Source organism: Artibeus jamaicensis, unplaced genomic scaffold (assembly GCF_021234435.1).
Source record: "Artibeus jamaicensis isolate MK-2021 breed Jamaican fruit bat unplaced genomic scaffold, CSHL_Jam_final contig_1715, whole genome shotgun sequence".
Taxonomy (NCBI): Eukaryota; Metazoa; Chordata; class Mammalia; order Chiroptera; family Phyllostomidae; genus Artibeus; species Artibeus jamaicensis.
This window is the reverse complement of record NW_026521335.1, coordinates 2,705,204-2,732,518: the sequence shown is the minus strand read 5'-3', so window position 1 is coordinate 2,732,518 and position 27,315 is coordinate 2,705,204. Positions and strand designations below refer to the sequence as shown.

Here is a 27,315-nt window from a genome sequence, read left to right as displayed (position 1 = left end):
CACTTCTTGGTCCCAATCTTTTCTTCCTTTTATCAAGCTCCCAAGTCTAAAGTCATGTCACTTCTTTCCTCGGAGTTTCCTTTCCTCACAAGGCTGACTATGCTGTAGCACTTAGTCTTTCCAGATCGTTCTGGACATGTGGTGGAGCTCCCGTGAGGTGGGCTGCACTTCCAGGTCATTCTGTCGGGATGGCCCCCACCTGAAAGGAACTTCCATGGTGGTCCTCCCTAGATGCTATTGCTATTTTGCCCTCTGTGAACTCAATTCCTCCTGAAGCCTGGCCCTGCAGGCTCGCCCAGGGTGATTGCTGGAGGACTCCCAGACTGCCCATTTGCCTCTCGGTCCATGGCTGACCTTTAGACTGCTCTGGCTGGCCCGGCCCTCAGGGAAACTCAGTTTCTTGATATTATGACCTAAGGGTCAAGGGTCAGGCTGGGTGGGGGCAGCTGTGCACAACAGAGAGTGAGGGGAAAAGTGAGCAGACACAGAGTAGGCAGCCCTGGCTCAGCCTCACTCAGGAGCTGTCATGATGCAGGACAGGCCTAGTGCCAGCTTCCCAACTTTTTCAAGAAAAGCCAGTGCAAATCCAGACTTCTGTGTGAACCTTCTAACTTTTAGATGTTGCAATAGCTTTATTAAAAATATTGCATGAACCAAAGCAAACATCTCCAGCTGGATCTTGTCCTGTTGGCTGCTGATTGTGCCACATGGTGCCTTTCCTCCCACCATTCTTCCCAAGTCTGTTGCTTGTGTGCCCAGATCTAGTGTCTGTGCTCCCAGATCAGCTGTCTTTTCCTGGTTCCCTTTGGGAGGGACCTTCCTAAGATTCAGTTTGCAACATCAACACCCGAGGTGGGCCCTTTGGAAAGAAAAATAACTCTCACATGTCAAAGCCGGTTGGCTATATGTTGCCTCAGGGTTTTTGCTTTATCCAGTTTCTAAGGTTTTGAGTCTTGATTGCGGATGGGAAGTATCAGTGGGGATGCTTGGGGAAGAGGAGAAACTGAGCTTCAGACTATAACCAACACAGGGAAAAGGCTATCTTCACTGAGCGTGGGGCACAGCATGGAGGTAGAAAATGTGGTTGCTTAGTACTCTGCCCAAAGGGGCCCTGGGTGGCTGGACTGGTGGTGTGCCCACCTGGAAGGGCAGGGCTGTGGCAGAGGCCCATGTGCAGAAGGAACAGGGAGCTGATAGCAGGTGCTGGCTCCAGGTGCCACTGCCTGTGTGATTACTGGGCTGATGGAGGGGTTTGTACAGGGACAGAGAATGTGCCAGGAATGAGGGAAACCTGAGTTGCCCCCAGAAATGGGAGAGCCCCTGCCACAGCTCAGCTGGAATTGAGTTCCTGTTTGTAAACCCCTGAGAGCAGAGTCAGGACCTCTGCTCAGAAAGTGACAAATCCTGCAGGGTGTGTGTTTGTGTGTGTGTGCACACGCTCAGGGTGGACGCACAGGCACTACCAGGTCTGAAATCCCCTTTTCCTCAAACCCAGAAAATCACTGAAGGGGCAGCTTCTCCGAACCAGTGGAAAGGCCACATGGTGACACTGGCACATCTGCTTTACCAGCTTGGGGTACAAAGTAAGGTCACATTCCTTTTAAAAACATATTAAATGATTAATACCAGCCCCATGATATCCTGAGCCCCTTTGTCTTCTGAAAACTCTGATATAGGGTGTCAATAACTGTTCAACCAGGTCAGGGGCAAAGCTCACAAACCCGCTGAGTGTGTTGATGGTGACCCGGCTGCTGTCGAGGGCCTGGAACCCCTGTCCCCTTTCCTCAGGGCCAGGGGCATCCTGCAGGCGGAGCGTGTCCCCACAGGATAATCAGATGGTACAGAACCAAGTTCTGCAGCCATGATGGGGCATCACTTCTGCTGATGAGTCACAGAAGGGGCTAGGGTGTGGCGAGGGCCTAGGAAGGCTGAAGGAGAAAGGAGGCACCACCAGGCCTTGGGAGCAAGTGGAAGGAGATGCTCATTCGGTGATTCATCTCCCAAGTGGCTCCTGGAGGAGCCTGATCCCTGTCCCTCGCAGAGAAGCCACCCAGGGCTCTCTCACCTCCAGCCCTAAGCTGGGAGCCTTCTCCTTTTTGGAGCAGTTTTCCCTGCTAACCTCCTTGTAGCCACCCTTCTCCATCTCCCATCTCCACAGCCAGTCCTCGGACCTCCAGTTAGTGGTGTGGGGGAGGCAAATTTTTTTCTCCAAATTCTTCTCATCTTTCGCAAGAGTTGCCAGAGCCTCAAACACAGGCCAGAAAGGTCAGCGTCTGAAAAACCGGTTCCTCCTCCCTGGGAGCTGGTAGGCTCTATCGTCATACCTCTGGGGAATGTACCGTCTGCATTCCAGTCTTTGAAGGCCCTGGCAAGATTAAGGTTTGAAGAGGCAACCAACTGATATTTCTCTCTTATCAATGTTTCTCTCCCTTTCCTTTTCCAACCCTTCCCCTCTCTCTAAAAACAAACAAACAAACAAATAAATCTTTTAAAAAGTTTCATATTAAACTGCCTGACCATGGGTTCCTTCCTGGAAACTGAGCTGTTCAGGAGTGTCTAGCTCTGGGGCTCTGCCTTGGTCTCTGTCTATGAAGACAGAGAAAAAACCCATTGGGAGGGCCCTTCCTTCCTGAGGCTGTGACTCCTGGCCTTTAGCAGGGACGGGAGATTGGGAGATGTGGTCTTGAAACCAGAAAAGACACTGGTGTTTGGGCTGCCTGTCACTACTACACCCAATAAGCAATGACAGCGATTGCATTTTTATGGGCACTTTATTCAGATGGCCGGTGATCTGAGAAGGTGATGGGTTCATTCTCTAACAGACCATCTTGTTTTTTCTTTCCATGCCAAGGTTTTTATAGCAGGGAATAAACAAGGTACGGTGAGGGGTTTTGAAGTGTAGGGAGGATTAGGTGAAAGAAACTGCAACATTCCAGTCCTGGGCAGTTAGCTGTTCCCAGGGGTGGGTGGTTGTCTGTCTCTCCCTGGAACACAAAGGCCCGGATGCCTCCAGTTGTCCCCAGGCGGTGATCTTTAGCAGTGCCCCAGAAGGTCAGCTGTTTTCCCAGGAGCTAGGGTAGGTCTTATCTGGAGTTTCTGAAACAAAAGTTTTAACATATACACTACTTGCTAGGCTTATAACTTTTTACCTCAAACTAAAATTTTCCAACTCTTGAGTCCCCTAACAGTCTCCTTTGAGGGAGAGGTCTCCTGTTCATGGCTGGGCACTGGGCACATGGCACTGACATTGTGCCTTGGTGGCCTTGTCAGAATGGAATAATGCCATAGCTGCTCTGGTGTAGAGTTTGTTGGTGCAGAGAAAATCTTGCTCCCTCCCTGGTGTCCTCTGTTAGTCTTAGCTAGCCTGGCTCTTGGGCACTGCGGACCCCACTGCTTTTCTTTTTTAAAAGATTTTATTTATTTTTTAGAAAGAGGGGAAGGGAGGGAGAAAGAGACAGAGACATCGATTGGTGGCATTTTGCATGCCCCCCTATGGGGGACCTGGCCCACAGCCAAGGCATGTCAAGGAATTCCCTGACTGGGAATTGAACTTGGGACATTTCAGTTGGCAGGCTGGTGTTCAACCCACTGAGCAACACCAGCCACAGCCCCTGTGCTTCTTTTTTAGATAAACTTTTATTATTTTAATTCTTTTAAAAATTTATTGATTTTAGAGAGAGAGAAACATTGATTTTTTTTGTTGTTGTTGCACAGATGATTATTGTATGTGCCCTGATGAGGAATCGAACCGGCAACCTTGATGTATTGGGGTGGCACTCTAACCAACTGAGTCACACAGCCAGGGCTGACCCCAGTGCTTTACTCCCTGCCCTCCCACCTCTGGCAGTTGTGGCTTGAGTTACCTGGCTCTTTTAATGCACACACAAATATACAAAGAACTTACACGACTCCACTCTAAGAGGACAAGTGACCCAATTAAAAAGTGGGTGAAGGACTTGAACAGACACTTCTCCAAGGAGGATGTACAGAGAATCCAGAGACACATGAAGAGATGCTCAATATCGTTAGCTATCAGAGAGATGCAAATTAAAACCACAGTGACATACCACTTTACACCGGTCAGAATGGCTATCATAAACAAAGCAACAAACAACAAATGTTGGAGAGGTTGTGGAGAAAAGGGGACCCTAGTTCACTGTTGGTGGGATTGCAGACTGGTACAACCATTATGGAAAACAGTATGGAATTTTCTAAGAAAACTAACAATGAATCTGCCTTTTGATCCAGCAATTCCACTGCTAGGATTATATCCTAAGAACCCTGAAACACTAATCCAAAAGAACCTATGCACTCCAATGTTCATAGCAGCACAATTTACAATAGCCAAGAGCTGGAAGCAACCTAGGTGCCCATCAGTAAATGAATGAATCAAAAACTATGGTATATTTACACAATGGAATTCTATGTAGCAGAAAGAAAGAAGGAGCTCCTACCCTTTGCAACAGCATGGATGGAACTGGAAAGCATCATGCTGAGTGAAATAAGCCAGGTGATGAAAGACAAATACCATATGATCTCACCTTTAACAGGAAGCTAAACAACAAAACAAACAAGCAAGCAAAATATAACCAAAGACACTGAAATAGAGAACAGGAGGACAGTGATCAGAGGGGAGAGGGGAGGGAATTTCAGGGGAAAAGGGGAAGGATTTACAGGAACTAGTATAAAGGACACATGGACAAAATCTAGGGGGGTGGAAATGGGAGGGAGGTGGGAAGCACTTGGGGAATGGGCTGAGATGGGAGTAAAAAACAGAAAATTGTACTTGAACAAAGGGTAACAATGTAAGCAGTTTTTTGTTATGTTACTTCTTAGTTAAAGTGGGAACCTGAAAGCAGGTTTTGATAAGGAAAAGGGGGACAACCTTCAGTCTGAGATTATGAAAGTGAAATTTCCCGGGATGCACACTTTTGCCAGATACCCTCTCTCTGAAAAGGTGTAGCTGGACCAGTCTGATTCCTCCATAGGTGAAGCCCCACAGAACCCTCAGACCGAGTCTGGAGGTGCCTCCAGGAGCCTTTGGTCCAAGTTTCTCACCTTATAGAGAAGGAAACTCAAGTTCAATCAGGCCTCATTGGTGACATTTATAAAATATATCTCAATCTGTTCACTTCCCTCACCTCTCAACCATATGAAAAATCCCAGGGGAAGACTCTGATTACTTAGGTAAATGCCTTCTCTTTGGACCAGTGTCTGTGGTCAGTGGGATGAGGAGCCATGATTAACTAAAGCTGGTCCAGGGCCTGGCTCAGTGCCGAGGTGTGACTGGCAGTCCTCCTCCCCCACTACAATCACATGAAACCTGAAAGGGCTGTCAGCATAGTTCCGTTACCAGAAGATGGGAGGAAGAGATGGACAGACAAAAACAACTGATGTCCATGACAGTATCATAGCAATAGCCCAGCAGTGTTTGCCCCAGAGATGAATAGAAACAAAGAGGTCAGTCGTGAGAGGAGGGGCAGCTGAGGAGGCAAGTCCCATTGAGAAGATGGTGTTTGCGGGGAGAAGGGATGAAATGGAGGCAAAATGAAAGAAAAGAGGAGTAAAAGCAGCACTCTCTGATGCTCGTCTTTGAGGTGCTATGGTTCACAGTGCTTCAGAAACTCATGGAAGTTCACGGGCATGTTGCTAATGGACATGCTGAAACTTGGGTGACTTTATGGAAGCATTTTTTTTTCATATTTTAAATTTGGGCAGGGTGGATATCATTCCTGAATCTTGTTGCCAGTACTTTGCCTTTTGTCACATTTATCCTTACCTGCAGTGGTGGGTTTATCTTCTTAAGGACAGTAGTTAATTCAGAGGCAATCAACAGCCCTAGTACTGTCTGTTTACTAAGGAAATGTGTTACATTTATATTCATGATTTTGGATAATGGACAATTAGAGACAATTAGCTACTGCTTTATAACATCCACCTCTAGTCGTTTACACATATAAAATTATTATTATTTTAGAGGTTGGTTTCCTTTCTGATTCTAAATTGGACACTAATGATACAGCATTATCAAATTTTCCTTATTGTTGAAACTTTATCAATTTCTTGATCGGGGTATTGTTCTTTATGAAATAGACAGTTTAAAATATTCAGTGACAAAGGAAATGAGCTGGTTCCACCTCTGCCTTCTCCAGGACCCGTCTCTGTGGCGTAGCACTTCTTCCCTCAGACTTGAACACGCCTGCCTCAGTGCCCGGGTTTGTAATCTCAGGCAGACAGGAAATCCTGGTGTTAGAAGCTTGGGATCCGGAGTCAGAAGGATCCAGATGCAAATCCCAGCTTTGTCTCAGCTTCTTCATGTGTGAAATGGGAATAACCAGAGTGTCTACTCCATAGAGTGCCTGTGTTATTGGGGGAAATTTACTTAACCTCCCACAGTTTGCTCACCTGTAAAATAAGGCCATCAACAGTATATAAAAGTTAAGAAGGTAAGGCAAATATGTTGATATGATGCCTGGAAAATGGTTTTTAAGTAATAGCTATTACTTTTTCATAATATTTGTTCTGCAGTTGGTGAGAACCACTCTAGAGAAGCCTTATGGGTGAATTCCTCTTCATTTCACTCCTGAAAGGCTATGGCCTCATCATAACCAACCTCTGCATGTCTTTAGTGCGGATTCTCCCCTAAGGCAACCGAAGACACCACTGGCTGAGGAGGGCAAAGGCTTGCTTTCAAACCCATCACCCACCTGTTCATGAAGAAGGTTCTTTAAGGTCAGTGTAAATCACTGCCCCCGGAGGTTCACAGCCCTCAGCTTCTGGCTCCCTGCCTCCCCTCTCCCCTTTCGCACTTGCTAGATGGCTATGTTCTGGAAGCACAGGGCGGAGGGTACGGAAGGGCTGGCTTTAGGAGGTGGTGAGTGAACTGGCCACATGTTCCCAGGGGAGTTACTAGTTCGAACTAGTGAACTGTGAACTGTGAACTGTGAACTAGTGAACTGTGAACTTCAAAGGCCAATATTTAAATCATCAGAGTTTGGAGTAAGGGAAGGCTTATTGATCAAGAAGGCACAAGCTTGAGAATATGGGGAGCCTTAGGGCTTCCTCAAATCCATCTTAAGAGAGTCCAGAATTCAGGCCTCTTTAGGTCAGGGGATGGGAGAATAAGTGGGGCAACAGGCATGTGACTTCTTGGCACCAACAAGGATCCAAGGAAGAGCTCAAAATCTCTAAATCTTCGTTCCCTGGTCTGTTGACCTCTGCTGATCTGAGACTGGTCTTCAGGCTCCTGTAAATCTTTGATAAAAAATCACTATTTTGTAACTATTTCCCCACCTCCTTGGGAGAGGCACCCCTGGCAAGGCTGTTCTTGCAAAAACTGGAGCCTCAAGCTGAATTTCTCTGATTATTGGCATATTTATATCAGGAGCTATAAGCATGAAGGCAAGGGAAGAACCACAGGCTAGAATTAAGATAGAGTCAGAGAGAGTGAGCCTTTCACTGTTACGGGGGGACTGGGCTGGGACACTCATTTTCACTAATGTCATCTGTCATTGTGCATACACCATTCAGAGTGTGAATACTGAAGAACATGCCCCAAGTTTGACAGGTGAGCTGCAAAAGCCAATCCCTCGTAGGCAGGTGAGTCATATCTTACCCTGCCCCAGGGCTGCTCTTCCTGTCCTGCAGGAAGTCCAAGAAGCCAGGAGCCACCTAGGACTCCAAGAGCACCCCTATTCCTAACGTGGAAAACAGCAGTGGGGAATGCTGAGGGACCCAATCTCTGTGGCTGGTGCTCTGCTACCTGCAGAGGAACCTTAGTTCACTGTGGCAACTGAGACATGTTCCCCACTGACTCTGTCTTTCTTCCATAGTTACTGTGGCCACACAGGCACATCCTTGGTTCCATGAGGAGAGTCACCTTTACCTTCAGGTGGATGGGGCCAGAAGAGCAAGTTTGTTTCCCAAGAGTGAGGCTCACCTCTGGGGGCTCCTGTGAACCCAGTGGGCCTGGGTTCCCACTGCTACAGTGCTCTACAGACACAGTTCTTCAGCTGTGGTCACACGCAGAACCACTCAGGGCATGCAGATTCCACCACCCAAAAGGCTGTAAGGGGCCAGTTTTGGAGTCTGGCCAGCTTATGGCCCTGATTCCACAAAGCTCTTCCCTTTCCTACTCTTGCCCACTGCTCCTGCCTCTATCGGCCCTCTTCCCTCCCACTGCACTTCCACCCATGCTATCCAGGCACTTCCAGACAAGATTCTAACACTTTGAATTTTAGACCCCCAGGATCCTGTGCAGATAATCCCCCTTTTCCATACTGATTCTCTAGGTGCCATAAATCGGTAGTAAGGTGGGCAGGTGTGTGAAGGGCTAGAAAAATGGTGATTCAGCTCTACCTGTCCTGCAGGCCTGACAAGATTCCAGTACTGGAGACAGAAAGGTGGGTGATACATAAACCAGAACTGGCTACTTTTGTTGGAAAAATGTTTCCCTGTAATAACTCACCAGGTACTTCTCTGTTGATTCTAAGTTGAGTTTATCTCCTATTGGCTTTAAAGTTCCTTGACTATAGCTATGTTTATTTAATATATATGTTACAGAACAGGGCCAAAGGGGGGGGTATGATATACTATTACCAAAAGGAACCCCCACAAGGTTTGCTATGGAAACCTTTCCTCTGGCATTTCTGAGGAATGCCAGAGGGAAGACCGTCTCTCAATGCCAGAGATTTGTGAAAAGGAAAGGAAATAGTTATTTAAAGCTATATAGACTTAGAGTACTGACCTGATGTCTTCATTAAAATATTAAAGTCTTCTAGGATACCCACAGATGCACATAGTCCTTCCTTCTCCCTTTGCCCTAGTCTGGGGTACTGTATTTCGGGAAAAAAAGTAGAAAACCTGTGGTTCAGGCTCCTGGCACCATCGGCTGTCTCTCTGTCAGGATCTCCAGTTAATCCAAAGTCATGTGGCACCTTCTCATGGTCCACCAGCAAGAGTCCTTTCACCCCTTTTCTTCTAGGCAAAGTCTCTCCTGCTTCCTAAGCCGCATGGCAAAAGGGAACACCCCAAAGCCATGTGGTCCTTACTCTTGCCAAACCTGCAGGGTCCCCACTCTACCAAAGCTGCGAGGGGTTCTCCCCTCGAATGGCTGCCGAGCCTGGGTTTAAATCCCTGCACCAGTCTTCCTCTGCAGCCCCATTTCTGACTCCTCCTGCAATCCGTTAAACCTTCTAGCATTCCTGTATTATTTCAGGTTTACTGGGCTGCCATTGTAAGTCTGAGCAGGTGTGTCCCCATGTCTTGGAGCCAATCTTCTCCAAGCTCTCACACAGGTGCTGTAACCAGGGGGAGCTACACCCCCCTTACATCGTGGGTGGAAGTCACTTCCATCCCCCTGACTCAAAGCATGGCCACAGCTATTTAACATATTTATGCAACCAGTTAAATGTTATAGATATGTTAAATGACCGTGCCAGAGGTTAGCTGCAAAGCTGTGGCTGTACAAAGCAGCTCTGCATGTTCCTGCTCCATGAGTCTCTTCCCCCAAATCACACCTGTCAGGGGTGAGGGGTGAGGACATCCTATATATCTAATATTTCCTGGACACCTTGAGTTCTGGACCCCATTCCAAATCCCGATTTGGGCCCCCGCTCTTGGCTGCACCCTGTTATATATGGGCTCCAAACACTTAACACATTGCTGTGTCTTGTGGGCTCAAAAGTGTGCTGACATGACTCTCAACCAATATGGGCAAAGAGTGACAGTTACAGAAAACATGTGCTTTGCATTCACTGACTCAACCGCGATGGCAGTCCTAAAAAATAAGGACTCATGTTACCTCCGTTTCACAGATGAGTCAATGGGGGCGCTCAGAGGCTACCTAACTTGCCCAGAAGGTTAGGACTTGAACAGAAAGGACCTGAACCCGGGGCATCTAGCCCCGAAGCCCAGGCTCTGACTTCCTTTCACTGAGACAGATCGTGGGCTGCCAGAGGACTGCCTTCCTGAGGCAGCCTAGGCAGATGAGGAGCTAGCAGATGAAGAAGCTACCAGCCAGACACTGTAAATGTGGATTAAGTGTCTCCTTAGATGAGCAGCAACAGAAGCCAAGTTTCAGCAAGTTTTATCTTCTCAGGGCAAGGCTGTTCTAGTCCGATCACGTCCCTCTCTCCCTGGGGATATGCCACATATTGACCGCACACCTCCTCTGCACTGTACTAAGTGATGCATGTGAACTCCCTCTTCTACACCCCACATCCCTATGAGGTACTCACTGTTTTTAAAAATTCAGTTTTGTCCTGACATGTGGTTCAGTGGGTTGGGTGCGATCCTGCGAACAGAAAGGCCGCTGGTTCAATTCTCCATCATGGCACATATCTGGGTTGTGGCCAGCCCTCCGATTGGGGTGTGTGATTGATGTGTCTGTTCCACATTGATGTTTCTTTCCTTCTCTTTCTCCCTCCCTTCCCCTTGCTCTAAAAAAATAAATTAAAAAATCTAAAAAAAAATCAGGATCTCTTGACTGTAATAGTTATGATCCAAGAACATTTTTTAATTCAGTTTTTATTTTATCAAACTAATTTCTTGCATGGAGTTTGGAATCAAGCCTTGTGGAAGCAAAATTTATTATAAAAAACAGTGTATCTCCTCTGCCTTACTCCATTCGCATTTCCACAGACCCAACCCCTTTGAAATATTATAGCTGTTTCTTTCATTTTAAAAACTTGCTTAAAGTGCTTTTTGATTTTTCAGTGTTAGGTTTGTACTGGGTTACTTTGGTTTCACTTTCCTTACTAACATTTCCATATTTTATTTTGAATTAGAACCTATGAAACTTCAAAGTATACATATGCTGTTTTTAATAGAAGTTTTGTAAGATTCATTTAGTGATTAAATGCTGAGATTTCTATTATATTAAGTTTTCTCTTAACAAAATTAAAAAAAGGCAATCCTGGCATTGGGAGCCTCAATTCTGGTTTATTTTATTTTTAAAAATATCACAAGTCCTTAGTCTTTTATGCTGTGGTTTATTTGTTGCCAGTTTTCAAATTTTGAAGGCTTTGTTTCAACAGCACTCCTATGCTTTGATCACAAATACAGTACACAATGAGGAAAATTCAGTCACTCCTAATATCAGTCTAATAACTAGGCTTGCAAACCTGCTACATAAAAATGGTCAAGTACTACCTCCCCCCCACTGTAGGATTATGTAGTTTGGGATCATCCCTGCTACTCTCATTTAGATTACCTAATCCTCATTAGTTGTTTATTGCTACATTACCTCAAATTTTAGCAACATTATTTCTGAGGGTCGGAACCCACGAGTACATTAATTGGATGATTTTGGTTCAGGGTCTCTCATGAAGTTGCAGTCAAGGGAGCCAGGCTGGGGCTGCATTCTCTGAAGACTAGACTGGGGCTGGAAACTTCAGTTCCTTAACACATGGACCTCTCCGTAGAGATGCTCTTCACATGGGATTCCTCAAAGTAAATGATGAGGAGGAGGGAGAGAGGAATCTTGTATCTTGAAACTTTGCTTAACTCATTTATTTGCTCTAGTTTTTTTGATGGATTCTTTGGGATTATCTATATACAGAATCATGTCACCTGCAAATACTTCTTCCTTTCCAACTTGGATGTCTTTCTTTTCTTGCTCAGTTGCTCTGTCTAGGATTTCTAGTATTATGCTGAATAGCAGTAGTAAAAGTGAATCTGTTTTTTTCCTGATTTTAAGGAGATGGCTTTTAGTTTTTCACCTTTCAGTGTGATATTGGTTATGGGTTTCCTAGATGCCCTTTATTATGTTAAGGAAGTTTCTATTCTGAGTATTTCTGTCATGAAAGAGTATTGCATTTTGTCAATGCCTTTCCTGCACCCATTGAGAGGTTTATGTGGTTTTGTTTTATTGGTGTGGTGTAATACACTGATTAATTTCCTTATGTCAAACTACTCTTCTATTTCTGGAATAAACCCCACCTGGTCATAATGTGTAATCTTTTAAATGTGCTGTTTGACTCAGTTTGCTAGTATCTTGTCGAGGATTTTTGGTCTGTAGTTTTTTTCCTCCTTGTGGTATCTTTCTCTGCAGCTCACTTAATTTTATATACATAGTTAAGATGAAGAATAAACCAATCCTGTAATTCTGAGCTTATAATAGTAGTGCCAGACCAAAAAACACTGTTAAAAGAAAAAAATTTTAAAGATTTTATTTTTAGAGAGAGGGGAGGGAGGAAGAGAAGGACAGAAACATCAACTGGTTGCCTCTTGCAAACCGGGAATTGAACTAGAGACCTTTCAGTTCATAGGCCAACGTTTAATCTACTGAGCTACACCAGCCAGGACACAAATTTCCAACCTCTCTGAGACATAAAATCCATGATTGACATTTGGTGATTTAAATTTGAAAGAAACTGCCTTATTATCTCTATCACAGAGAATGTTGTATACGTGGTACTGAAAAATATATATTTGGCTAGGGTTCCATGGTGGCTGTTTATTAGGCAGAACAGTAATTTGGCTGCTGGCATAGAGAAAAGGCTAGGATCCCAAGAAGGTGATGGGGTGGGAAACGAGGGACACAAGCTTCCTTAACACAAAACAAAAAGGTTTTCTCGACTTCCTTTTGTTTCATTCTTGCTTTCCCATTAGAGAAAGAAGATATTTTTCATTTTTTTATTCCTCCAACAATGTATTTCTGCACATGACTATCTTCTATTGTGCTTCTTAGAAATTAAGAAACCTGTGGTTAAGACAAAAACTCACTGCCTAGTTTGTACTGATAGTTCAAAGATAGCTGGACACTGGACAACATCAATTTCCAATCTTTTCTTTAAAAAATATTTTATTTTTTATAGGGGAAGGAAGGGAGTGAGAAAGAGAAGGAGAAATCTGTTGCCTCTTGTACATGCCCTGTCCGGGGACTGAACCCACAGTCCACATACCCTGACTGGCAATTGAACTGGTGACCTTTTTGCTTTGTGGGACAAGGCCCAACCAACTGAACTGCACTGGTCAGTGCGATTCCTAACCTTCACTCTAAATGTTACTTACCGCTCTGTTAGAAAGGAGATAGTGGGCAATGAGGAACAGCTCCATGGTTTATGGAGGAAACTTGTGATAGAGAGGAGCTGGCAACAATTCTGATTCCACCTCCCTCCTTCCTGACTCTTTAGCCACCTTTTGCCAAATGTACTTTATCAAAATACAACCCCGTGAAGGCAAGAATGCCAGGGTTTGATGAAGCTTGAGAAAAGTCTGCTGCAGAGCAGAGAAACCATTCTGAGCTTACTAAGAACTCCTGCTCTCCTTTCAGCTGGGCTTGTGCAGTCTCATTCATATGATGCAATGTACCCTGGACGTGGTCAAACCAGTGTGAGAATTAAAACTAAAAATGGGTAGCAAAGGGAGCTGTGAGCGCACCTAGTAGAAAGAAAAACTGGTCATCTGGCACTCCTTCAGTTAGGTTCTTTCGCCTTGAATGTAGGTCTGATGTGCTTTAGCAGTTTTGAAAACCTGTTCAGATTCACTAAATGATTAAAGTACCTTCAATGTCTAAATTCCTACTTGTCAGGTGAAATGAGACAGCAGTGCTGGGCTCACTGCTTAGGCTCCACATGTCCACGAAAAGCAAGTTGTTAGAGCCGTCATAAGAGCCCACTGTCTCTGTAATTTCAGGATTAAATAGAAGGAAGACAGGGAAGAAAGGGTGGCTGTTGCTAGCCATGTAAACTGCAAAGCTGTCAGCCCAGGCAGCTCCGTGCCCCCCCCCCCCAGCTTTATCAGGATTTCCAGGAAGAGGAAATGGACAAACTCACCTCTGTACTGACCTGTCTGCTGTGGTCTTTCTTTTTCTTTTCCTTCTTTTTCATAAGAGAACGTTTATTTAGAAAGGTGCAGAGGTAGAAGAAGTGAGCCACAGAAAACATGGGTTCAGGAAACAAGTTACAGCAAAAGAAGGGCCCATGGAGCTTAGGAGAAAGATAGACAAGCACCTTATAAAATGAAAAAGGAAGGAGAGGTTAGGGTGTATTGGGGTTGGGGAAGAGAAAGAAAGGGAGGGAGAGAAAGAGAGAAGGAGAGAAACACCAATTGGTTGCCTCTGGTATGCAGTCAACTAGGGATTGAACCTGAAACGTAGGTATGTGCTCTGACTGGGAATTGAACCCACAACCTTTTAGTACATGGGATTGTTCCAACCAACTGAGCCACCCAGCCAGGGCTCTTCCCCAAATTCTTATGTTGAAACTCTAATGTCTAATGTGATGGTACTAATAGGTGGGGCCTTTGGGAGATGCTTAAGTAATGAGGATGGAGCCCTCATGAACGGGATTAGTGCCTTTATAAAAGAGGACCCAGAGAGATCCCTAGGCCCTTCCCCCATATGAGGAACAGTGAGAAGGCATCCACTATGAACCTGAAAGCAAGTCTTCACCAAGGTGACCATAATGGGGTTTTGATCTTGGACTTTCCAGAACCATGAGCAATAAATTTCTGTTGTTTATTAACTACTCAGTCTGTGGTATTTTGTTTTGGCAGCTTGAATAGATTATGACATGTAGGAAACAAATCCAGGCTCCTTCCAGTGATGGTAAATTAAGCTGTTGGTTAAGACACAACTGCCCATGCTAAAGATGGCACAGTGGTTTAACCCCTAGAATCCAAGAGAACTGAATTGAGGTACCTATTTCCACAAGAAATAGTAGTGTTTCCTACTGTAGTCAAAAAGGTTTGTTAAGAAACAACAAAGTTAGCTTTGTAATTTATTGATCATGAATGTACACATGTACATATTGCACATACATGCATATATGCACGCACATATTTGTTCCTTCTTTTGTTTTTCTGGCATGTACAAGTTTGCAGATATCACCCAAGGGAGAGCCATTCAAATGTCAGGAAAACCACTTATTCTAAGAACACATAAAAAACTGCTGATACTCTCACAGGAAGTGTTTTTATGTTAAAAAGTTTACAAGGTAGAAATAGAGTTCCTGGAGTTGTATTTGAAGACTGTTCTGGAAGACAGTGTTAGTAGGCTTCACACTATGGGGTGCTCAGCAGCGGGTGAGCAGAGCAGGACTGGGGCCACGTTTTCTTCTGGAGAAGGAGAGCCTTATGAAGGTAGAATAAAACTTATCAGAAACTCTTTCCACATCAAGCATTTTTTTCAGGATCCAGTTGTATAAGTAAGCCTAAACAAACAAACAAACAAACAAACAAACAAACCCCTTGAAGATAAGTCAACTGACTTCAACCTGATGGGACTTCTCTAAATAGAAATATATGTATTCAAAGAAAGGCATTTAGATTCATATTTAGATTCATTTTTTCAGCCAAACTGAGAATCAACTTTTGACTATCTCAATACTGTAATATTGTCCCTAGGTAACCAGATCCTCTACTTGGTCATTTTATGGTTCATTGTCACTTCCATTAAGGACAGTCAGGGAAGTGTAAGTAAGTAAAATTACAACCCAGCCATCTGGTACCCCTTACGATACTGAAAGGTTTGGTAAGATAGGAAGTATAAACCACAGCCTGAGATGAAGTTTTTAAATTTATGTATTCAAATTATTCATAATCTTCTTCCTGCTTCTCTCCTCTATTATTCCAGCAAACAAGTGATGCTTAGGGCAAAAAACAAATTTCTTTTTTTAAAAAATATTTTATTTATTTACCTTTAGAGGGGAAGGGGAGGAGAGAAGGAGAGAATATCAGTGTGTGGTTGCCTCTCGTGGGTTCCCTGCTGGGAACTGGCCTGCAGCCCAGGCATGTGCCCTGACTGGGAATCGGACCGCAATCCTCTGGTTTGCAGGCCTGCGCTCAACCCACTGAGCTACACCAGCCAGGGCAAAAAAAATAAATGTCTTAACACACAAAAAGCATTAACCATAAAGGAAAAGAATTTATGTGACTACATTAACATTAAAAACTTTTGTTCATAAAAAAGATAGTTCTTAAAGAAAATAAAAGATAATTTATAAACTGAAAGAAGATATGTACAGTTTAGGTATCCAATTAAAAATATTAGCTTAATATAAAATAATTATAAATAATTATAAACCAACCTACCAGTTCCCTTACCAAGGGCGGCCAATATTAATGTGTGTGACTTCCCTAAAATAGTTTATGCAATACAAATATATATAGATATGTTCACTTCCCTCCCACTTCTTTATTTTTCATTTTGAAATAATTTCAAGCTTATGAAAAACCTGTGAGACTACTACAAAGAACTATTTTCTCCTAAACCATTGGAGAATAATTTGCCAAAATTTGTACAAAATGACTATATAAAGTTACTCAACACAACATTACTTGCAAAAGCAAAAGAGTGGAAAAACACACATGTCCAACACCTCCAATTCCAACCCACACCATGGGGTTCATTTGCATTTGCTCTCTTTCCACACCTGGGACTCACTTCTCTGACAGGGAGAAACCTGGCTCTCGTGACTGCCAGCCCACACTGACGCCACCCTCTCTCTGTGGGTTCTACACCCATGCTGCTGTCTGTGGAGAAGCCTTGCTTAGCCTACTGGGGCTCTGACACCCTGTGCTGGGTCATGCACCCATGCGGACACCCGCCGTGCTCCACTCAGGCTCCAACAGGGTGCTGGGCCACAGCAGCCACCTCTCCCTTTGGCCTCCCCTTCGCCCTGAGGCTACCATGCCTGACTACATAAATTACTCAGGAAGAAACCGGTGGAAGGGAAAGAAGAAGAAAAGGGGAAGGGAATGAGAAGAACCTCTTTTACTTTTTCTACATTAATGATAACATCTGCATATTGTATTTTTCATTCAACATATAGGGTCCAACAGAAGTAATGCCTGCTTGAGTGTGGGTAGGGTAATAATATGGGTGTAATGTTTTATTGTTTTTTTAAAGATTTTATTTATCTTTAGAGGGGAAGGGGGGAAGGAGAGAGGGAGAGAAACATCGATGTATGGTTGCCTTTTGTGCGCCCCCTGCTGGGAACTGGCCTACAGGGAACTGGCCTGCAACCCAGGCATGTGCCCTGACTGGGAATCAAACCGCAATCCTGTGTTTTATAGTTTTAATTTGAACATTTCACCTAAAGTGTCATAGGGTGTGCTTGAGTGTGACGTTGTTATGTTACAGAATTACATACTTATGATTTTGTAATAAAAGGGGGCATTATTTGTGCTGGACCCTGTATATCAGTGAGGGCTCCATGTTATGTATGAAGAGTTTCCTTACTCTTCTTTAGGAATGGCACCACAACATTCGGAATGGCACCACAACACTCCGCAGTACTCTTAATGGCACACATTATACAGTCTGCAAATAAACTGTAGTCTTTTTAACCTGTCTCCTATCCGTGGATATCTGGGTCTTGCCAACCTTTCGTTATTGCACATAGTGTTACCTGAGTGACACACTCACTGGGACCCCGGAACAGCCACGTGCACCAGGATTTTGCACCTGTTATTACACTGGGGGGATGAAGTCCTGGAAGCGGGCCAAAGGGTACGTGTTTTGGTGATTTTGATCAATAACATCAAATACCTCCCTACCAGCATGTATAAGGAATATCTTTATTCTTAACTTATTCTTTGAATGCCAGGGAATCAAACATTTCTGGGCATATGTGACTTATAAAACCAAAGCAAAACAGACAAACAAACAAACAAAAACACCACCACCACCACAAAACCCAGAAAAACACAAACAATTTAATAAAATCCAAACAAATACCCCAAAGCAGAAACCCCCCCCAAAACAAACAAATAAACGAAATGACCCAAACCAAACTAAACCAAAATAAAAAAAGTGGCAGCTTCCTACCTGTTGCCTCCGAGTACAGGATATTCTCATCAACACTCCGAACATCACAGGAAATAAACACTTTCCTTCCTTCAATCTTATCAAGTTGGCTATTGATCACAACAACAGAACCAAGGGGGACAGGTCTGCAGAAGAAAAAACAAGGGAAAAAAATCAGTTCTTATCAGATTTATGTAACATTGAGACATGATCAAGTGCATGACAAGGGGTGGCAACTTATAATACTTAGGTTCAGAAAGAGCTGACTGTTCTCAATGAAATATTCCTTTAAAAAGCGGACCCCAGCAGCCACTCACATCCTTTTCCTCCCAAGCACCACTGCTCTGAGGTGGCTCCAGGGTGTCCGGTCCCTGACTGCTCTGCTGGGTTAGGTTCAGAGGACCCCCAGGGATTAATGCTTTGGGATGGCACAGGCCGTCCCAGCAGCCGATCCTGAGCAGTCTGAAGGCAGCTGAAATCCCTTAAAGAAATGAAAAGAGGACATGGCAGCTTCTTTCATTTTCCTTGTCATTATTGAAATTTCTCACCCAATCCCTTTAGAGTAACTTTCTCTAGAAAGGCACTTAATAACAACAAATTGCTGGTAACAGCTCAATGTGCTAATAAGCCTGTGCTGTCCAACAGAACTTTATGTGATGACAGAAATGTTACATATCTCAGCTGTCCAATATGGGAGCCACAGGTGACTGAGCATTCAAAGTGTGGCTATTGTGAATAAAAACCCGAATCTTTAAATTTATTTAATTTTAATTTATATTTAAATTAAAATAGCAACATGTGACTGGTGGTTACAGTCACCTTTGTGAATCCTGGAGGACACTACTATAAAGAAAAAGACCTTCCTGCCCTGGTCGGGTAGCTCAGTTGATTGATTAGAACGTTGTATACCAAGGTTGTGGGTTTGGTCCCCGGTCAGGGTGCATATAAGTATCAACCAATAAATACATAAATAAGTGAAACAACACATCGGTTTTTCTCTCTCACTTTCTTAAATCAATAAATTAAAAAAATATTCCTTTAAAGGTGAAATTATAGCTGGCAGAACAACATAGAACAGAGAGATGTGTCTTGTGCTCCTACAGTACCACCATGTGGATGAAGGAGCTACCCCAGGTGGAAAGGAAGTTATCACTGTGATTAACTTTTGCTTACTTTCCCCTCCCATTTGCTTTTCCGGAACCTCCTGACAGAACAACCCAGCTTTAGAAAATATTTCTTAGGCCAGTTCAAGATTTGCTAAGACCCAAGGGACATTAGGTGTTCTCGCCTGCCCAAATCCCCCTTTTCTACTAACATTGCTCCCTTCCTTTTTCCATGTCTTACCCTTTACCTCCTTCTGTCAATCACACACACTGACAGTGTCCCTTCTATGGGGAATCACCCCCATTCTTAACTCACGGAGACTGACTAGAGTTGACGGCTGACTCCCATCACCTCAGTACACAGCGAATGGTTGTGGGCGCTGGGCACAGGCCCAAATGGTCAGTCCTGGAACTCGAACTGGAGCCCTTGTGACTGGGTTCTTCATCTGCTGAGGCTTGTATGACACAAGCCTGCCTGGTGGCCATTGTGGCACTACATTAGGAAGGGTGCTTGAGGATAAAGCAGACCCAGAGGAAAGCGTGGCTGAGACACTAATGGCATCAATGAACACCTGCAGCCAGCCACACCTGTCTTCTCAGTCACACAGGCCAACAGGTTCCCTTCTTTCCTTAAGCTAGTGTGAGTTAAGAGTTATATCTCTTGTATCAGAAAGAGTCCTTAATTAATGAGAGGCTAAGAGAAAGGATCTCAGAAAATACAAAACAATATAACCACTATATTTATAAAGTATAATTTTGTAAATGAAAGTAATATTTAGGCACAGATTAGGTTGGTTGGCATAGGAAAGAGGCTTCAAATAATTTTCCTTAATTTAATTTTGCTACATAACTTACTAAGACAGTATTAGAGGCAGAAAAGAGATGAGAGATAAAAAGCAAAATTTAAAAATAAAAGAGAAAATACATATATATACAATAGAGAGTCTTAATAAATCCAAAGATGGCTTTTTGAAGGACTAATAATCTCTTTCAAGATAGATCAAGACAAACAAGAGCATAAATAAATACCATTAAGACCAAATAACTTCATGTCAATAAATTTCAGATGAACTATATTCTGATATATTTATTATGATATATATTCTGATATATTTCTATCATATATCAGAAATATATGATATCAAGATTGAAAAAAGATGAGGAAGCCTGAATAGTTGAATAAAGAAGATATTGAGGCCCTAATAGGGAAAGATCCCTAGTCTCTGAATCATCCCGGGGGAAGTCTCTCACTGACCAGAATACCACCCAAGACTAATTATAAACAAAAAGAGTCTACTGACTTAAGTAAGTAAAATTTTGGGACTATAATAGTAGCTAGTGTTTCCCTAACTGATTTACTATAGGTTTTTAAACAAATTCCCTTATTTTTGACTTCTAATTTAATGTGGCCATAGAACTTAGTTGTAAGATTCTGATTCTTCAAAATTTATTGAGATTTGATTTATGGACCACTATATGATCAATTTTTATAAACGCTCATGTGTGCTTGGAAAGAGAGTATATTCTCCAATTACTGGGTATAGGGTTCTATATCTGTCCAATAAATTATACTTGTTATCTCATGGTGTTTAAATTTTCTCTTTTCTAATTTTTTTGGTCTGTTTCTCTATCATTAACTGAGAACAGTGCGTTGAAATCTTCCACTATGAAAGTGAATTAGTCAGTCAGTTTCTCCCTGAATTCTACTAGTTTTATTTATATACTTTGAAGTTATTTTGCTAGTACATACTGATTCAGAATTGTTACTATCTGCTACTGAACTGAATCTTTTATTATGTAGTCGTCTCTATCCCTAATATAACTTTATAAACAATTAATTATATTTTTTCTGATATTCTAACCCTCTTCTTGTTCACTTTTTTCTTTCATATTTTTCTTTCCTTTTGTCTCATATAAACAGTTTATAGCTTTTCACATTTTATAATCTCCTTTTTAAAAATAAATTTTATAATCTCTTCCTTTGAAATAAGTTTGGTTCACTTATTATATTTAATGCAATTACTGATTTATTTAGACATTTCTTTTTTAAAAAGATTTTATTTATTTATCTTTAGAGGAGAAGGGAAGGAGAGAGGGAGAGACATATCAATGTATGGTTGCCTCTCGTGCTTCCCCTGCTGGGAACTGGCCCTCAACCCAGGCATGCACCCTGACTGGGAATCGAACTGCAATCCTTTGGTTTGCAGGCCCGCACTCAATCCACTGAGCTACACCAGCTAGGGCTATTTAGACATTTCTTTTATTGGCATTCCATTTGACTCACTTTTTTCCTCTTTCTTGCAATTTTAAAAATGAAAATTAATTTTATTTACCTTGTTTTTACTTTTCTACTAGTTTAGGCTTTAGTTATACATTCGTTCCTCTCTACTGAAAAATACAGAGATGTTGAACATTAATTATGTTTACCCTCTCTCAAACTACATGCTATTTTTGTTCAGTATTTTAGCTGTCCTTTTTTTTACTTCCAAGAATTTAGACATTATTGTTACTTATATATAGACTGTTTAGAGTTATATTATCTACATGTTTACTTATGTATTTGCTCACTATTCTGTCTTTTCATCCTTCTGCCTGGTGGGATTACTTTCCTTCTTTTTGTGGAACATTCGTTAGAAGATCCCTAGGTATCATCCTGTTGTTTGTAAACTTTCTCCATTTTGTTGAAACAAAAATGCCTTTATTTTGCCCTAATTTTTAAACTTTAGTTTTTCTGAAAGCATGATTCTGAGGCAGGATAATAAGAAGCTGGGCAAATTTCTGGGTAAGTGGGATGGGGAAACTGAGACAAGATCATTAAACAAGGCCAAACAATTTGAACAACTCACAGTCAACTAGTGAGTCATGAGACCTTACTTTCCCTAACCAAGGACACCTGAGAGCAAATGGTTTATACCTCTCCTCCCTAACCAGAGAATAAATAGCTTAAATCATCCTGTTTGGGGAGATAGAGAACAGAGACTCAGTTAATGCCATTTATGCTAGCCAAACCCAAGGACTAACAAAGGGGAACAAAAAACAAAAAGCCAATTAGAGCTGGAATGATCCAACATAAAAGTGAAACAGTAAAGAAGACTAACGACTAATCCCAAACTTCCCTATCTGTTAATTTATTATGCACTAGCATACTAAAAACACACCTGGCCCTGGCCAGTGTGGCTCAGTTGGTTGGAGCAGCATCCTATAACCAAAAGTTTGCTGGTTTGATTCCTGGTCAGGGGGTGTATGATCCCCAGTGAAGATGCATAAGGGACGCAACCAATCAATGTTTCTCTCTCTCTAAAAGCAATGAAAAAATGTCCTTGGGTAAGGATAAACAAAACAAAACAAAAAACAGCCCCTGGAAAGCTGATGAATATTCTGCCGAAACCCTCCCCTATGAAGAGAGATAAAACCCTGAGGACAGAATACCAGCATAGGCTCACTCTTGAGCATAGCCTTGCCCCTTCTCGGGCATGAACTTTTTACTTCCTCTTAACCTCTATGGGTCCCCATGAGACTTGCAGCCAGGGGAGCAGCAGGCAGTGGCAGCTTGTCCCAGGCTTACCCCCTGATCCTGTCTGCAAGGCTCCCCTTTCCTATGACTTTCCAGTGAGCTAGAAGCAGCCCCACCTTGGATCACTTCTTTCATATGACATTTGTAGGGAGCCAAAGCAGAGCACAACCTGAGCTTTCCCCTGTTGCTTCTTCTATCCTAAATCCTTCCTTTGTTTGACTGTCCCCAGCTTTAATAAGCACATTCTCAAAATCACTTGGACTTGTATTGTGAAATCTTTCCTGCATGAAGTCAAGAGCCCATACACTACAGGCCAGCTTGAGGCAGACCTGATCCAGGCCAGGCTCCTGTCCGGTGACAATTACAGGGTGCGCGTTTCTTTCAGGACTCTTAAGATATGTAATTATCTTCTGGTTTCCATTACTGCTACTGAGAAGCTAGCTGCCAGTGGGACAGTGCCCTCCTACTTCTAAGAAACAAGACTGCTCTGTTATGAGTACTGTTAGATCGCTGACTGTTTTTAAGATCTCTTTGCCTTCAGTATTCTTTAATTTCTTTGTAATATATCTAGATATGAATTTATTTTGATTTATCTTGGTTTGATTATGTTGTGCTTTCTATAGCTGTGGACTCATGTTTTTCTTTAGTTCAAGAATATATTCACCTGTTCTCTCTCCAAATCCTGGATATTCCTTCCATGCTCTCCACTCTCTTCTTCCAGAACTCTGAATAGAGCACATTTGAACTTTTCATTTGTCCTCTGGACCTTAACCTCTATTTTATATTTTTCACCTCTTTTCTTATTTTATGCTAGATTCAGGGTAATTTCTTCAGTTCTCTATTTCTGTTCACTTTCAGCAGTGTTTAAAGCCTTTTAACCTATCCACTGAGGGGTGCTTGTCTTTACACAATTACATTTTCATTTCTAAAAGTTTTAGGTTCTGTGGCCAATCTGCTTAGTAATTTTTGATAGCTCCTTAATGCTTTCTCTTTTTGTGATTTCATCTTTTCTTTTATATTGTGTATCTGATTATCATAATATATAAGTCCCTGATGATCAGTTATTCATGGTTTCTGCTGATTCTCACTTATTGCGGTTTATTTCCTTGTGAATTTGACACAGGGTCTAGTTGTTATGAAAGGGAATGTCCTTTGGAATTTCTTTTCTGCCATGTTGCATGAAGAAGTCTATTCCAGAGCTTCCCAACCAATATGTCATGAATGGGTTATAGAAATGCTGACATATTATTTTTCATCTGGCTAGCTACCACTAATAATTAGCTGCTTTGTCTATTTATCCTAATGTGCCAAGCACAAGGAAATAAGTCAGCATACTAAAAGCCCATAGCTAACATCACCACACTCAATGGGGGAAGACTGAAAGCTTTTCCGCTAAGATGAAGAATATGGCAAGTGTGCCCACTTTTGCTTCTTCTATTTAACTTATTACCATAAGTCTTAGCCAGAGTAATTAGGCAAGAAAAAAGAAAGGCATCTAAACTGAAGAAGAAGTACATTATTTCTGTTCACAGATAACATGATTTTATATGTAGAAAACCCCAAAGCGTCCACAAAAAAACTGTTAGAACTAGTAAATGAATTCAGCAAAGTTGCAGGATATATCAACACACAAAAACCAGTTGCATTTCTATACACTAACAACAAACAATCTGAAAAGGAAATTGAAAAAATGATTTCATTTACAATAGCTCAAAACTTACACAGGAATAAACAACCAAGAAGGCCCAAAACTTGTACACTGAATATCACAAAACATTGCTAAAAAAAATTAAAAAGATACAAGTCAGTGGAAAGACATCCTGCGTATATGAACTAAAAGTTAATACTGTTAAGATGTCAATATTAACCAAAGTGATCTATAGCAGTCAGGTCATCCTGCCTATCATGAGAACACACAAAATGATTTTTCTGATCATTAGCATTAGTCTCCATTAATAGGAATCAGGGATGTTTGTAGCTATTCCTTGCCCTGGCTTATATGTGCCTTATTGTTGCTAGAAGTAAAAGTAATGATAATAACAATAGTAGCAAGCTGCTAACAGTATTTAACATGAGTTACTGAGTATTTGTTATGTGGCCAGATATTGTTCTAGGTGTTTACATGGACTGATTCATTTACTACTCACCATGAGAAGTGATGAGAAATTTATGGTCCCCAGGATAGGATTTTCCTATGACTTATCCTATCTCTGGTATGTAAGAAACATGAAGTCTCTTTCCAGTTCCCTTGCCTGACATAGGGGCAATTCTGAGGCACACATTTCACTCCAGAGTTCCATGTATGATCAGGCTGAAGCTCCCCTTTGCACGACTGTGAGAGCTCCCGTCCTGCTTGGTTGGCTTCTTCCCCTTTCCTGTCCTGCTTCTCCCACTGCCCTGCTAGTTTCCTCCGGGAGCACTTCCTTAATAATTACTTGTACACAAATCTTTGTCTCAGGGTCTGTTGCTGGGGAACCTGACCTGTGACACCTGAGAGAGAATACTCATGAATTTACCTTTTCTTTATTTTTTTCATGAATTTACCTTTTAAAATTGATGTTGAGATTGGCAGTCATGACAAATCCTTTGGCTCTCATTGCAGATATACCAACAGTAGCATCAATCATGGTTGCAAGAGCACCTCCATGAAGGAATCTAGTTACAACAGGAGGGAAAGAAATGTTGTTAAATAGTGTGAAAAGAGAGAAACATTATCCAAGCATCTCCATATATTGTAATTTGCTTATGTCTATGATCAGTGTACTAAATGTCAAATATCCATGTCCCCAACTTCAATAGTGTAGTATTTGTAATAAAACAGAATTTAATGGTAGTCAGATCACAAACAAGCAAAAAGCTAAAATACCATTTAGAAAATTTATATTTTTGGTAAACTAGCTATATACATCATTGTTTAAAGATTTAGGAAATGTAAATAAACAGAAGGAAAAGAAAAATAAAAAATTATAAGGTCATCTAGTGACAAACCACTGTCAACATGTCAAAGATACTGTCTCAAACTGGACTCTACTGCATTATGTCCTATGCTTCTGTGACCATAATTTATTATAAATACCTTTCCAGGTGGATAAATACATCTACATTAACATTTTAATGCCTTCATTCTATGAATACTTGGGGATACAGCAAGATAACAATCTTTTAGACCCACAGGTCCAGGCTATCATTCTTACCCGAACATTCCTTGCAGGTGAGGGCCTCCTTCAAACAAGCAAACTGTCCTTTTCTCAACATCATTATAGAACATCACATGTTCAAAGCCCAGGACATCCTTAAGGCTTTCGGTGAAGACAGGGGCCTGTGACAGTTGTTCTTTGTCTATAAGTTTTGCAGTTGTAGGGAAACAAGCTGGGTGGTCACATGAGAAACAGATATGAGAAAGATGTAACAGAGCTATAAACATCTGTGCCCTGCTAGAATAACAGGTCAATAAATGACCGATTACAATGTTAACTAAAGGCAGCACTGACTGGTATGGCTTAGTTGATTGGACACTGTCCCACAAAGCGAAAGGGTGCTGGTTCGATTCCTGGTGAGGGAGCATTACTTGGGTTGTGGATTTGGTCTTTGGTTGGGGTGTGTAGAAGGCAATCAACTGATGTTTCTCACACTGATGTTTCTCTCCCTTTCTCCCTTCCTCCCTCTCTAAAAATAAATAAATAAAATCTTTAAAAAAAACTGAAGAGAATGGGAGGGTATCAAAGAAACAGAATATAAGATCTTTGCCCTTATGGAATTAACAGCCTAACTGGGGACATAGTAAATGTAAGTGAAAGAATAACAAAGAACTTTCTCATACATGGCAAACATGTATGTTTCTCATACATGGCAAACATTTATGGTACATAAATGCTGAGGATATACTGAATAAAATACTAAGGTGTACACAGAAGTCCTTCTTGGAATAAATGTGGTTTAAATGAGATTTAAAGCCCTGGCTGGTGTGGCTCAGTGGACTGAGCACTGGACGAGGTCGCTGGTTTGATTCCCCGTCAGGGCACACACCTGGGTTGTAGGCTGGGTCCCCAGTGGGGGGTGTGCGAGAGGCAACCACACATTGGTGTTTCTCTCTTTCTTCCTCCCTTCTCCTCTAAAAATAAAGAAATATGCCCTGGCTGGTGTAGCTCAGTGGATTGAGTGTGGGCCTGTGAACCAAATGACTGCAATTCGATTCCCAGTCAGGGCACATGTGTAGGTTGCAGGCCAGTTCCCAGCAGGGGACGTACGAGAGGCAACCATACATTGATATTTTTCTCCCTCTTTCCTTCCCTTCCCCTCTAAAGATAAATAGATAAATAAATAAATCTTTAAGAAATAAATAAAATATTTTTTAAATAAATGAGATTTATTTAAAGAAAATGAATAATGTAACAGGAGGTTTTCTTGCAGAAGTGAGTTTAGCCTGAGCAGAAGAGAGTTATCATAGGGGATCAGAAACCAGTTTAGTCCAGCCTACTATTCCATGTGATTATGACTCTTGACTCTTAAGTTCCCAGACTTAGGGTTAGAACCATTAGGGTTCATCAAATCAAATTGAGTTATAATCAAGCTTTAAAAAGAAGCAGAATGCTTCACATATATCCTGGGGAAGTAGTAGTACAATTTTTCAATTGGACAACTGTGTACAAGTTGTATATATTAGGTTGTCAGTCAAAATGCAGGTCACTTCAAAAGAAAGACTGAAAACTACTGCTCTAAACAAAGGGCATATTTGTCCTTTCATATCTACTTCAAGATTTAACTCCCAAAACTCTTAGCTTTCTTTCACAGGTCATTATGATTTGCTATGTATAACATTATCTAAGTTTCTTTTATTACTACTGAATTAATGTTTACTGACTTGGAAAAAGATATGAGAAGATCTGGGAGAAGTGGGAAGAAGGTCAGGAAGGGTGACTTTTACTTAGGCCATGAGCATCCTAAGG

At 42.0% G+C, this 27,315-nt stretch overlaps 1 protein-coding gene across 4 annotated transcripts in view; it reads right to left on the bottom strand.

Annotated features, from left to right (window-relative positions):
• THEM4 (thioesterase superfamily member 4) overlaps positions 1-27,315 on the bottom strand; it is a 64,805-nt gene that overhangs the window by 3,580 nt on the left and 33,910 nt on the right. For 2 of the 4 annotated variants that reach the window (XM_053670405.1, XM_037143682.2), the window contains 4 exons: positions 25,564-25,738; positions 24,914-25,024; positions 17,774-17,898; positions 14,711-15,075 (listed from right to left, as the gene is read on the bottom strand). In XM_053670405.1, coding sequence (XP_053526380.1) covers positions 15,002-15,075; positions 17,774-17,898; positions 24,914-25,024; positions 25,564-25,738 — 485 coding nt within the window. In that variant the 3' untranslated portion in view covers positions 14,711-15,001. Of the gene's footprint in view, positions 1-14,710; positions 15,156-17,773; positions 17,899-24,913; positions 25,025-25,563; positions 25,739-27,315 lie in introns of those variants that run through there. The other 2 variants (XM_053670410.1, XM_053670407.1) reach the window with 2 other exon arrangements.